General features: G+C 39.7%; 2 protein-coding genes across 2 annotated transcripts in view; both read right to left on the bottom strand.

Annotated features, from left to right (window-relative positions):
* Positions 1 to 507: 507 nt before the first annotated feature.
* On the bottom strand, positions 508 to 12,697 carry LOC146182431 (tetraspanin-33-like). The gene is made up of 6 exons (XM_084575950.1): positions 12,636 to 12,697; positions 7,751 to 7,971; positions 5,006 to 5,243; positions 3,746 to 4,028; positions 1,640 to 1,783; positions 508 to 829 (listed from the first exon to the last, which is right to left on the bottom strand). Exons 1-6 carry the CDS (start codon positions 12,695 to 12,697, stop codon positions 548 to 550), a joined length of 1,230 nt encoding a protein of 409 aa, XP_084432076.1. The 3' UTR covers positions 508 to 547.
* LOC146182430 (uncharacterized) overlaps positions 9,671 to 14,173 on the bottom strand; it is a 20,162-nt gene continuing 15,659 nt past the window's right edge. The window contains exon 10 of the mRNA XM_084577530.1: positions 9,671 to 13,821. Coding sequence (XP_084433656.1) covers positions 13,576 to 13,821 — 246 coding nt within the window. The 3' untranslated portion in view covers positions 9,671 to 13,575. The remainder of the gene's footprint in view (positions 13,822 to 14,173) is intronic.

Raw genomic sequence — 14,173 nt, 5'->3', positions numbered from 1 at the left:
TGTTCTTTATTGTCACCTAGTGGCAAAAGCCCGTTCCCCTCCCTTATTCTATTTTTTTTTTTCTTTAGCTACCGCGCGAACTATAAATTTACGTCTGCGATCGAAGCTGTTGAAAGATATTCAAAAGATAGAAAAAACGCTGGGCTGTGGTGCCTGTGCAAGAATTACTAAGATGACTTGGAGCAAGCAGAACTCATGCAATCATACATGCATGCGAGATTTTAATTTCAGCAATGCAACACTGCATATTGTGGAGCAGCTAGTGATTATAATATGCACTGTTACTGTAGAATATATGCTGTTTTTCCTTACAGCAGCTATATGTGCACTTAATCATGCAGCTCAGTTTTGGGATTTGTTACTTCTGTAGATATATGAATTCATTCATTCTCCAGCATGAAGCAACAAATGGCAGCACAGAACAATAGTGGATCTCAGCAGTGAAAATTGTAGCTTGAAAATTGTGGTGCACTGACAAATAATTGATATAGAGGGTACTAGAAAAGACCACAAAACGTGAACTGTCATATAGAGTGTTTATTTGGCATCATTCCACGCTGTTTTCGGCAGTGGCACGAACGTCATAAAGGCGATCATAGACCTTCTCATAGATGCGCCGGATGATGAGTATTTCGTCAACCAACGCCTGTGTGACCATCTGCACAAAAGCAAGCAGGATGACAAAGACCAGGCAGGCTCCTGTAATGATGGTGACATTCTCACGCATGTATCGATGTGCCGCATCCAAGCAGTTGCCAGTGTAGACGGTGAACCAGGCATCATAGTCAGTTTTGTTTAACACGCCCTGACCACAGCTCAAGTTCACCACCTGCGTAAGCATGCATGCACCAGTAAAATACACATAACCATAGCTTCTGGCCATGACACCTTTCCTTTTCACTGTCTCAAGCACTCTAACAAAATTTCTGAGTAAGCAAATTTGTGAAACCCTAGTAGTTGAAATAAGCAATTAACTCATCTTATATTGAAAGAAATAATGCACAAATTAGACACAGGACTGAACAAGGACTAGGGAAATAACAAAAACAAATATTGCTGTTAAAGGATAATTATGAAATCCAGGATGAATAAAGTAAATTTTCTTGCAGTTACAACAAAAGGAAGAAAAATAGATGTATTGGGCTGATTAAAACTCAGTCTCCTTGGCACTCCAGAATGCAATATAAGGAGCGCATGAACAGATAGAAAAACCTTTATACATTTAGTTTCATAACAGCAACCACAGAAAGACTTAAATCCTGTGCCTAATCAGCTTCCTGTGCCTAATCAGCTTCCACACTTTCCCACAAAGTAATATAAAGTAATAGTGGCCTTAAGCCAATTGCTAGTAATGACAGCTCTGATAAAAAGCATGAAAAATTTCACTGGTCCAATAAGCATATGGGCCATAACTATCAACCAACTAGCTAAATCACTAATTAGTGGCTTGTTAGTGAGCACTATAAGTATGCTTGATATAGCAAAATAAAATTCCACCCTTCTCTATCAGCACAACATTTAGGGGAACAAGACTGCTGCACAAATTTATGGCATCCATATGTTTGTGCCCCCGTTTAAAATTATTTTCAAAACACAAGCACTTCCAGTTAACAAAACAGTCAGAAAAGCTTTCACAGACCTCTTGAGAGCTGTTACGCTTGCAGCAAGAGTAAGGAACTGAGCAGCGTTCACTGCTTGGATTTGACCGTGAGCAGTTGAAATACATGTTGCTGTTCCAGTCACGGAAACTCCTCTGTGACAGCCCGCAGCACTGCAGGTCCTCCTACGGTAGTAACGAGCAAATTTTACTTAAACAAGAGGATGTGTACAGCAAACTCAATTTCGAAAATTCGCTTTTAACAACAACAAAAAAAGTCTGTATGTAGCTATAGCTGCCTCTTGAGTATGAACTATGCTCACTTAAAGTTGAAGATTAACTAAGTAGTGAAGCCGGGTCATAGTGTGATTATAGTACTTAGTCAAGAAGTTAAAGCTGCACTTTTTCCTCCTCATCATCAGGTTTATTCATCCTCCACATCATCATCAACAGGAGCATGAGCCTGACTACACTCGCTTCATAGCGACAGTCCCTCCCATGTCCCTCCAACCAGCCTGGCCCTATGCAAGCTGCATATGGGTCCAGGCTACTCTTAGTCAAGTCAGTTTATAAACTGCATGCAGGATACCTTGAAAAAGTACCATGCTCTGGCTTCACTAAAGAAAGCTCTCCCCTTCAGCCCCGGCCACTTTACCGCCAGCTAGATATCTTGCCTTTCCGCCTACTGTTTTCTTTCAAGCGTTCGTATTATGTACCAATTAACAACTCACAATATTCCGGCTGAAACATTTTCTATTGGTGAATTAAATAACAAATAACACCAGATTTTCTGACCGCTATAATTTCCTTCTTGCCAAGGTTAAAAAAAACTATGGCAAATTTAGCACTAGATTTTCGACATATCATTGTGGAACACTTTGCCTGTCGAAATTAAATCTTCATGTGCTCTGCATTCATTCCGCACTTGCATTAAACAAAACTATATGAATATATTGATTAGTGCCTAATGTACTTATCAATGTACTATTTATCCATTTCGTTTGGTTCATTTGCTTGCTACTACTAATTCATTATTTATAGTATTTGTATTATGTCACCACTGTTTGCTGTAATTTGTTATAAATGGTATGTTTTTAATGTTAGGAAGCCCCTCCAAACAGTTTCTACTTTGGAGGCCTCCTAATGTAACCTTGTAACAAACATCATTATATGCTTTATGAATAAAAAAAACTGGAACTTGTGTTCTGAAATAAACAAAGATAAAAGTCTGCTGATTTTCCAATCAATAAAGACAGAAAATTTCAACCCGGTATTCAAATAAATAAATTTCAGAAATGGGTCACAACATTTAAACCCTTCCCACATGATTACCTCAAATGTGCTTTAAATCCTTCAGAGTTGACACTGAGATTTGTGCAAGGTTATATGAATGCAACTTCAACTGTTAAGGTAAAAGCCTTTCTATGCTCATGATGAAAGGCTCACATCTGCGAGATTTGTCCACGAGATTGCGCAAGATGTGTTAACCAGGCGTCGCATAATTTCCCGGGTTCAGGATGTCGCAGTAAATTGTGACGTCGACAGTTTCCCCATTCGATTAGCTAGGCCTAGTACTTATAGGAAGCCCGTAGGGCCATGCATAAGTCAGTTCATTCTTGCATTTCGAGGAGAGGAGTCTTGAGACGCCGGTGTTGCCGACAAAGAAACCAAAGAAAAGAAAAGAAATTATAACAAGTACATGAAAACGCATTATAAAGGTAGAAGGGAAGATGTAGAAGAAAAGAAGGAGGAAAGGCTAAGTGAAGCTACCCAATAAATAACCGCACATCCAGTAGACATTCGACATACATCTGTTATCGGATATATGAATGTCTGTAGGAGATCTGCGGACCTCTGATGGATCTCCCACGGATGTCCGACAGATGTCCAAATGGAACGATTTAGATCTTCCATGGACATCTGTTACAGAATTGCACTTTTAAGTGCAATCCTGTAATTTTTTCTGTGTCCCATCTTCCTGTTGCACTATTAAATGTCTCCCCCAATTAAGTCATGAAATGACTAGGGTAGTAGCATATATTTTTTGCTGAGTCACAATAAGTTCTGATATCTGCAATAAGTTCTTGTCGACATAATTTTCCTGTTTGGCTAATTAGGCCTAGTTCTGATAAAAAAGCTCAGGCCTGCCTGTACGGAGTCTATGAGGTGCTGCAGGTCAGGGCTGTCCCGGTAGTGCAGGATGAGCCGCGTGGTAAGTGTGGTCCTCAGCATACGCTTGAGCTGTGCAGGCAGCGAGAACACCAGCACGCCCACGATGAGGTTGAGCAGCAACAGGGCCGTGATGAGCGATGAGTAGACGTTGAGTAGGCAGGTGTTCTCACGCAATGCCCCCACGCAACCACAGAACGACAGAGCCACCAGCAAGCTACCCGCCAGCATCACCGTCACCTCCATGCGCACCACCACCTGACTGCATGCCATGAATCACCAACAAACTGTTGTCACCTAATTACAGGCATATATGTGTTGGTAATAGTTATCAAATTTAGTTATGTGGTGTGCAGTTATTACAGGAGAAATCTAGTGCAAAGGCAGTGCTTATGTGTACTCACACTTTGTATGTTCATAAAAAGGTTCCTTGTACTGCTGCAAAGTCAATTTCCTCCCCAGCTTCTTCAAACTGCAAAGTTGTTAAGGATGATATACACCAAGGCCACATGTTGCCAGTGTGAGAACCGCCCATCACTGGTCACATTGCAATATACTTCTGTTATACTTATGAGTCATGGGGTTATGAGAGCTATGTTGGACAGACAAGGTCTTGTCTCTCCAACTAAGTCACCTTCCTCTTTCTTTTATTGCAGTGCAAAAATACTAGATTGATTTGGATATCGCTCCCAAAGCAGAACAATGATATGCTTATTGCCTTTCTAAAATAGGCACGCATCATTCCAAACACAGCCTCTTTCTTCAATGTTAACATGCTTTCATTGACAATGTCAGCTCATTCTTAACTACCTTTCAACTCATTCCTCTAGTCTCCTCTTAAACATATTTACTTTCTGGAGATTATCTTTCTTAATAAATGTTATCAAAGGCCAGATTTAGAAAGATCATAGCTGCTCTTTGCCTTACTTGGAGCTCCTGATCATTGCACTGAGGTGGCTCTGTACTTTTCCTGTCTTCGAACGTGGAGTGCCAGCATCTTTTAACAATTTCACCATTTCACTCACAACCACATAAATATAGCATTAACTTCAAGTGTGGCTGTATGTTGCCTAGATTAGAAATAATACACACTTAGCTCCAATTCATTACATATACAACACAAAGAATACCTATGCATTAAAGCATTCCATTTTCCAACCACAATAGCGAGAGAACTGGAACATAAAGTTAGGTAAGGAGGTTATCAAAAGAAATGTAATTACATGTTCAGGAGCCCACCTGTAGATATTGAGAACAGTTCCTGACGGCTCTGGAACGTTAGCTCGCGATGCAGTGGCAATGTAGGCATACAGGCCTCCGACGAAAAGAACGAGCCCAAGAACCCAGAGGACACAGTTCATGACAATGAGTGGGTAGCGCACGAATGGGTTCACATCCAGGTTGAGTCCAGCCTCTTCACCGAGGATGTCAGCCGACACCGCCGCTGTATGCCGTGCCACGGTTCGAGGGCCAACATCTAAAGTAAAAGTTGGAAGGAAACCAGTATCTTTTAGTACACAAGCAAAAGGAAACTCCTAGTAGAAGCTGCATGAGAAAATGCAGCTTGATGACACAAAACTGCACCCTCCACTATGGCTCCTCTTTCTCCCTTTCCAATTTCACTCCCACCATCCTCCCTTCCCACTGTTCAGGTGTCCACAGGACAAGTGTGACAGATACTGTGCCTTTCCTTTCCTGTAAACCATTATTATTATTATTATTATTATTATTATTATTATTATTATTATTATTATTATTATTATTATTATTATTATTATTATTATTATTATTATTATTTAGTATTTTGCTGATTTTCAATCACAGATCCTACTTCCAGAGACCAGTTTCATAATTGAGTACCTATTGCAATAATAATGCAGTTGTTGAGGACCTCCTCTCTTCCTTATATTCATACAGTTTCTTCCTTTCTTTTTTTTAACTAGAGTTAACTAGTTCTTTTTTTCTCTTGCATGCCTCACAGCATGCAATGCTAAGCACAGCTTTACCAAAAATGAGCAGGCCATTTCCTGAGTAACCCTAGCAGTCATCATGTGCTGTCGCTTTGAAACTTTGGAAACATCTGTAACATCAAGCCTTACAGCCCAACCCAATCAATGCTTTGGTAGCACATAATCAATTCACGCGTTGCCGTTGTACTGCTATTAGGATAATCATTTTGATGTGGCTTAGCTAGTACACAATGTTTGCACTACACATATATATTACACAAAAAAATAACCAGGGGAGTGTGAATGTTAAAAATTTCCATTATGAATTGAATACCAATATGGGAAAAAAATGCCTTCGAATAGCAAATAGCTGATCAGCAAAGAAAATGCAAAAATAAGAAATAGCAAACAGTCCACCTTGTTTATTTCCGAATTAATTCATATGGCATTTGCTAATATAATTCATCTAAATAGCACAGAAGTGTACACATTACTGAAAAGTCCAGTAGAAGTTTTGGCTCAAATCTGTATACCAGTTTTTTGTGCAGGAATTGGACCTACATGAAACTGTGGAGCTGTCATATTGCTGCTGAAGACAGTAAATTCTTATTAATTTTTCCTTCAACGAACCAGAAAAAATTAGCTGTGGCTTAGCCAAGGTTAAGCCTGGATATCTCGAAACGAAAAGCTGCTCGTCTAGCATTGCACTTTTCATATCTTCGCTGCTTTTTAGCCAACTCCCAATTAAGCTACCACTTCTGGATCGGTGTTTCAGCGCCGTCCGACTGTTACTTCTTCTCCTTCCATGGCGAGTGTCTGCGCCTGTTCTATGAGCAAGCGCGCCTTATTACCCCCCCCTCCCCCCTTCTTTTTTTTTTTTTTACAAATGTATACTGCACACGGCTGCGGCGAAAGGTCAGGCCAAAGTTACAAGAAGGAACGGCGGCCCATAGTTACCTGCGCCATGTATGACGTCACCCGGTTTCGCGCATGCGCAGAAGTGGCAAATCTGGGGCCCTGGCTCACGGGAAGCGCAGTGTTGATGAGCCTAGTGAAGCTTTTCGCTTCAAAAATGTCCGACTTGACCGAAAGCTCGAATTATGGTGTCGGGAAGCCTTCTTCAAAAAAGGGAAGATCCCTTTCCACAAAACGACCCCATCGCATTTTTAGGATGCTTCACTGAACAGTCTACACTGTCAGTATATTGCGGTAAAGCGCACAGTAGAGTGAATTCGAAAATTTTCAGTGTAATCGGAAATTTTTGAATATTTGGAAAATTCAGAACATTTCAGCCTTTTGCATAAGAATCCAATAACAAATATGTTCGATTCGTATCCGAAATTTCCAATATTTGCACACCCCTATATATATATGTATCCCCAAAAATGTGGATGCTCGATTGATAACAGACATATAAACTTCGTGAGGAGAGGTTCGAGATGTCATTGATTTACCCTTGGCTGCACGAAGGATATAGGTATAGTAGAATGGTCCACAATTAACTGCGGTACATCTATAGTGACCACTTTCCAACTACTCTTGAAATCTTGGTAAGCCCACTCCGAGTTAACTATAATAATAAACATGTTCGGTTCGTATCGAAATTTCTAATATTTGCACACCCCTATAAATATATGTATCACCAAAAATGTGGATGCTCGATTGGTAACAGACTGACTGGGTTGGTATTGATGATAGCATAAGTTAGTTATCAGTCAAAGAAGTGTGTGTGCACACGTGTGTGCACGCGTGTGTCGCTCTATCTCCTCCCAAGACACATTGCATATATTTTGTCTCCTAGATTTTGTTCAAATGCGTAATTCAGGTTCTAAAACCTTGAAATACATTCTACAGCATTGCTTTAGATTGGAAAATTTCTACTATACAGAGAGGGTCATTTGCTCTCAGCAGAAAATCATTTAAATTTTTACAGATGAAAACCTTCTAACTGCAGTGAAATCGGCCGGGGTGTGCAAATGATTTCAGCTCATGCTGTAAGCCGATGCTTTAGCCAGTATAACCACAATGAACCAACCTTTTGTTTGGATGCCAACAGAGACAGAGTGGATAGGTGTCGGCTTTCCGAGAGCATTCCTGAACTCTCCAGAAAAATCATTGTCAGCCTTGAGGAAGAGGCGCTTCTTAACTGGCTCGTCCTGCAACAAGTCACATGATGCACCTCTTGTAGAGCCCCAGTCATTTAAATGTAATGTCAGCGTAGCATGTACAAAAACATGCAAACTGAATATGTCATGCCTGAAATAAGCAATTAAATACTACAATACATAACACGAAACTGATGAAAGCAACTTGCAGAATTAACCATATCCAACGTAGAAAACCAACCTCGCTACAATTTAGTAATGGTGCTTGTATTTAATGCTAGACTCTTGCATGAAATGTCTCCACAGTTGCTCCCTTTGTAAGGATCCCTTGGCTCTAAGGTACTATTAATTTTCCACTTAATTATTAAAGCTGAAAGGTTTTTTACAGCTTAGTAATGGTAACATTTTAAATTATGGATTTCATTTGCGTAATGCCAGACCACAATACATATGTGTAGGCTTGCACAAGTTGAACATTTCTGTGTTCATTCTGACCAGAAAGCACTACTTAAAAAATATTTCACAGCAAAAGAGGGATTTAATCTGTAATAAGTAGGGCAGTACACGTAGAGTAATTTTTCAGCTATCCATACTTATGTATATTACTTTTACATTGGTTGCAAGACACCGAATGCAGTCAAAGCAGAAACACAGTGCACGTCAATTTCATGCATTGTGGCTCGAACAAAAGGAAATCACATTTTCTTATGACGACTGTCAATGCCAGGCGAAAATAGGAAAATCCCGATTTAAATATGGGGCTTCAATTAAGGCCACAGTTATGATGCTTTAGGCTTAGCACAGTTTGCTCTAGCTAAAGCCCACAGCTCTGATTGTAAACTCAATTGCAGCAAATACTGATGGTTTTGATGTTCCACAAGGCATCTGTAAACAATGCACATGAAAAGAGTGCAGCAAGAGGTGATCTCAAACCTCCATGGTCGCTCCCGAGTCTGGTGCAAAGCTGTCCTGACGAATCTTCACGCACAGACGACTTCCTCTTCTTTGAAACAGTAAGGGGCACCCCTATCTAGGTACAGCAAAGGATGGTAACTATGTCCAAGTTTGACATCAAGACTCAGTTTCCATTTTGCACCATTTTTTTCTTTCTTTTAAATGCAACTACACCTTTTCTTTTCCTAGTACTTCTTTTTTTACATCAGGCATTTTGTGGATGCATCTCCGAGGACAACAGCAAAAACTTTTCACTTTCTACGGTTGACAACCTTTTTTGTTTTGCAACGAGAAGACGGTGCAAGCGCCCAATCTCCACACCATATGCTGGCTTTGCAAATATTTCCCTTTAACACTCTCTTGTTGTCTTCTTGGTAACGAAAAAGAAATGACAGCTACAATGTAACGAAAGGCAGGATAATAACTGGAACCTCAAATAACCCCTCAAATCAATTTTTTTTTTTATGCAAGTATACTCCAAAAATTTTCTTCGCTACCCAATTCTTGGCCGATCCCCCTCTGTGGGTATGCGCCATAAGTTATTTGGACAACAACAACAACAACTGGAGCCTTAAGCCAATGTTTATCCGTACATTCTATTTAGTGTTAGAGCTTTTCACCGCTATTAATAGCTAGCTACTAATGTCATACCAATGATGCAATCCAGAAATATTTTATTTTGGCTGCACCAGAAATTCCCCCTCCCCTCTAACCATTTTCTTATTTTGTAAATTGCATGTGTGATTTCACAGCTGAGGATCTATTACAGTGTAACAAGTTTCAGTCAAGGGAGTAATTAGTATGTCAGCATTAGGTGTTGCTAATAATTCCCTTAAAAAATTACTCCGAACAGAAAAAAATTCACACCTGAAACAGAAAAACAGTGCATTCTGGAAGAGCTTTCTTACCCCTTTATTCATACAAGAAATGTCAGAGCCCCCTTGCGCCCTAAATTTGTGAAAAGCAAAAAGGAATAAATGCCAGATGCCATTAGACCATTAACCATGACAACTGGCATGAGTTGATTAAATGGTACTTGAGAGTGTCTTTTGTGCAGCTTGAGTAAAGTATAATGCATGCAAGTTGCTTACAGCAGTTTGCTCTAGATGCATTTTCACAACATCGACACAAAATTAAAGGAGTAAAAGATTTTTTCCAAAAAAACATTTCCACGACAGCAAAAGGCACAACCATGCACTTGACTTCTCATTTTACACGCACAGAAAACTCTTGACTAATTTAAACTCACTTAACTTAAATGACCTCTTTGAATTGACCTCTTTCTGCTCTGCAACCAATTTTAAGTACATTAATCATTCTTTTTTAATTATAACATTTTCGGTCCAATTGAAACAAATTATCAAGGGCCTGCTGTGAAAATGTCTTCGAAACCTTAAGTGAAGTGTCACGATTTGCCTTCCACTTTAATGCACAATGACAAGAAACCCTGACACAGAAGCATCCTACATATTTTACACCAGTAAAAGCACGGTCAACGGGTTACTCTGAAAATCTCCCACGCAAGGAGGCAAAAATGCTGCAAACAAACAAAAATACAAAGGTGTAAAGCATTCAAACCATTCATACATGATAGCAGAAAATTCACCATAAGACAACTTTCAATAAGATAAGGCACAAGTAAGCGGAGCACATGGAGGCAGGCACACAACCCAAAAATAAGGTCATCATCTATTTGTAGATATCACAACACTAAGCTGAGAGAAGTAGCCCTTCCAGTGGTAGCCACATAATCAAAATGGCACATAACCTGCAGTTATCATAATCATCAATATCACAAGAGGAGTGAGTAATTATGACAATGCATTCAAGCCCAGTGGACTGTGACTCAGTCGCACGGCATTTTTACCAGCACGGAGAGTATGCGCATCTCCTGACGTCTGCCCGCATTTCGTGCCTCTGCATTATGTGAATGCACTGAAATAATTTTTTTAACACACACCTGTCCTGTAAACTTTTGATGACAATAGAACAAGAATTTTCTGCTTGTTCTTCAAAGGACACTTGATACGCTATGTCCGTGATAGATGAGCCTGTGCAACACGAACAATGCAGACCACAAACTTTTAATGCCATGCTTTTTAAACCGGGAACACGAAGATTAATTTATAATGAAATAGCTTCAAGATAAACGAAACAGGTCATTGAAGAAAATCTGTTCATCTCAACAGATGAAAACAATGAACACGAATGCTTGCAAGCATATGGGAACAATGTTACCCAAGAGAGAATTATCTCCTTTTTTCAGGTACTCTGCCCACCTTTGCACATGTGAATTTGACACTGAAATCTTAAATACAAGCCCACAAATGTGGACACCAAGCTAAGATACAAAACAGACATAAAAAGTACCTTTTACTAACTTTAAGCAACTCCAGTACTGACAAGGTACGTGTGCACTGTAATCTGTTTTGCCACCATGAGTGCTTTAAGATGAATAAAACATGTTGGTTTGTTTACTTAATTTTTAAAGCAAAAGCCTTCCTTGCCTCATCAGTTGCGTGAGCGTAAAGCGTGGGCAGGAAGCGGCAAAAAAAGTATCAAAATTGTGACACAACTCCTTTTTGTGCAGCGCTCAGAATGGTGTCATACCATTTCACTTGTCATTTAGCATTCATCTGTTAGTCAGGTTAAAGGTAGCTAGTTAGGATGAGGATTCAAAGGGATGACATAACTACTTCTAACTGCATGCCATTAACTGCAAGTTTAGGCGTCCACCGAAAAGTGAGACAGACTGCGATGTCAGTGCAAATGTTAGTGCTAAAGATCTCCAGGTGGTCATAGCCCTAAACTAAGGCTCCTCTTTCTCTCCCATTCCTCCCTCCCTCCCTCTGCACAGTTCAGGTGTCCACAAAAGTTTTACAAATACTGTGCCTTCCCTTTCCTGTGAACCAACTATTATTATTGCGTTTTTTTGTCCCTCCCCAAGAACCAAACCAACAAAAGACATTTAACATTTTCCCAAACTCTGTTAGTCTCTCTCAATACTAAACCATGGCAAACCCTGCGAAGCAGTCATTTCGCACACCTTAATTGGCTTCATTTAACAATTTGCCAAAATTTGTTATAGTCTCTCAAATGCTTAACTCGCTTCGAACACCTTAATTGGAGTGAAACCCCATTAATTCTTTTATGACAGAAATCTGTCAATATAGATACATATGAGCCCGAATTAAGCCACAATGCACTCATATAAGGCCTCGCCAGCAGCTGCATAGTCGTCTAGGAGGATGCAAATATTTTCGGTACAGGCACGCTCCATTGAAAGATTGGAAACTTTAACATTCCCAGTGCTCTATATAATAGTCGGTGTTTGAACAGGGCATAATAATTTTACCATGCCAGTGCTCAATTAAGGGCCAAAAAACTTGGAGGCTAACAAACAGGACTGAACTTAGATTGAGAACTGTTCAATGGGCTATGAAAACAAAATAAAGCATGACATGGCAGCGCCAGGCTATAGGCAAGAAAATCAGCATGTACTGAATGAACAGATGCGAAAATGAAAATCTGGCAAAAAAAAAAAAAAAGGATGAGAAAATGGAATGGGGCTGGGTGTATAATGAGATTGCTAGGTAAAATGGCCTTTAAGTGTAACCAAATGGACTAGGAGGATAGGAAGAGGTAGCAGCAGAGAGTCACCTGGAGATACGAGATTAAGACATTACGTGGGATGGAACTGCCTACCTGGCACAGCACAAAGCTAATGAAAGATAGCTCGGCATGTGTAGTGGCCATAATCTGGCTGATGTTAGCAAGTATGCAAGGGAACATTGATTAGACACTTTCTGAGAGCAATATTTTCAGAAATCCTAAACAAAGCCCAATTATTGCAAGTTCTACCTTTTCAGCACCAAATATTGCTCACTTGTCACATGGGATGACATGAGTTCAACCTCTGACATGCCCACAACTTTCATGCACCTGAATACACTGCTATAGGAAGAACACTTGCAAAAACTATCTTAGTTAACCTCTTATGGCATTAAAAGAGCTCGGAATGTTCAAAGTCTGATTACCTCGTAGCATTCGTTTTATTTTTTTTTTTAAATGGGTTTACACAAGCACAAACAAATAATAATGTACACAAACTATTTGACTTGTCAGAAAGTTTGGCTTATCAAAGCTCATTTATTGAGGTGTTCATTGCAATAGCAGAAAATGTAAATAATATTAATAATGCACACTAAAACTTAAAACATTTGGCTAACGCATGACATAAGTCACTTGCATGGAGTCGATATAGAGAGAATACTGAAAAGATTAACTTCACAGTTTTTGTTTTTGTGCTCTGTATGTACAATTCACTGTATTCATTGTTGCATATTGCTAATTAATTTTTGCTCTCTAATGCTGGTAAATGGACTAGCTGACTGGTACAAAATTAAAACCAGCATTTTTCCAGCGTGACATTTTCTTACCTGCATTAAGATTTAAACACCACAAAGCATTAAGTTTGTTTCTCATCAAGCTAGTTGACATTCAGGCTTCAAATTTTAGAATATTGCTTTTTGACAAAAATAAGGCGTCAAAAATGCTATAGATTAAAATAACTCCATTACATTTTTCTGTGTGAGGTCATGCAAATGAGATTAAAGCTTTATGACACCTTGTTTAAATTACTCCTCGTGCTCATGAGGAAATGGCACCTCAGTGTTAACCTGTTTTTGGGCAACCAGGCAATTCTCGCACACACTGAGTCATTTTTGAGCAGGGTAGCTACAAATCCTATCAATCACATGTCAATAACATGACAATCAGATGTCAGTCATATCAATCACAGTCACTGCCCAAGAAATGACTCCAAGTCCTTCTTCTTCACGGCATCACCCAGCCAAGGTTGCAATACAAGCTCTTGGAGGAACCATCGCTGCCAGTCGCGTCCTGTTGCCGACACCAGCAGGTAATGACCATTGTGACTGGTGTCGCCCCTGATGTGGACCTCCTGGGCGCCCGACCAATCGCGCAGCAGTTCTTCCACTTCTTCTGGGCTGTGCCGCAGCAACTCCATGAACTCTGGATGTTTCACCTGAATGACCAGCCATTGACTATCATCATAAACTTGTTGTCATCACTTGTCATCTCAAGAAGTGGTAATGGCAGTAGCAAAAGCGAGCAGTATAATCGGCAGTCATTTCAACAGCTTTGACTATAAGATGCTCCATACCATGGTGGCACAGTGGCTATAATGAATTTTGTGCTTCGGTACAATTTACAGGTCATTACCCCTCTCACAGCAGCAGCTACGAATAAGCTCAAAATTAGCTCTGAAAAATAAATATTAATAAAAAAAAATCAAAGCAACACACAGAAAATACTGTAATGGGTGAAAAATAAAAGGAATAGGATTCAAAGTGAATAAAATTAAAAAGGTACAGATA

Source organism: Amblyomma maculatum, chromosome 8 (assembly GCF_055883805.1).
Source record: "Amblyomma maculatum isolate TAMU_Amacu chromosome 8, ASM5588380v1, whole genome shotgun sequence".
NCBI classification, from domain to species: domain Eukaryota; kingdom Metazoa; phylum Arthropoda; class Arachnida; order Ixodida; family Ixodidae; genus Amblyomma; species Amblyomma maculatum.
This window is presented reverse-complemented; position numbering and strand designations above follow the sequence as displayed.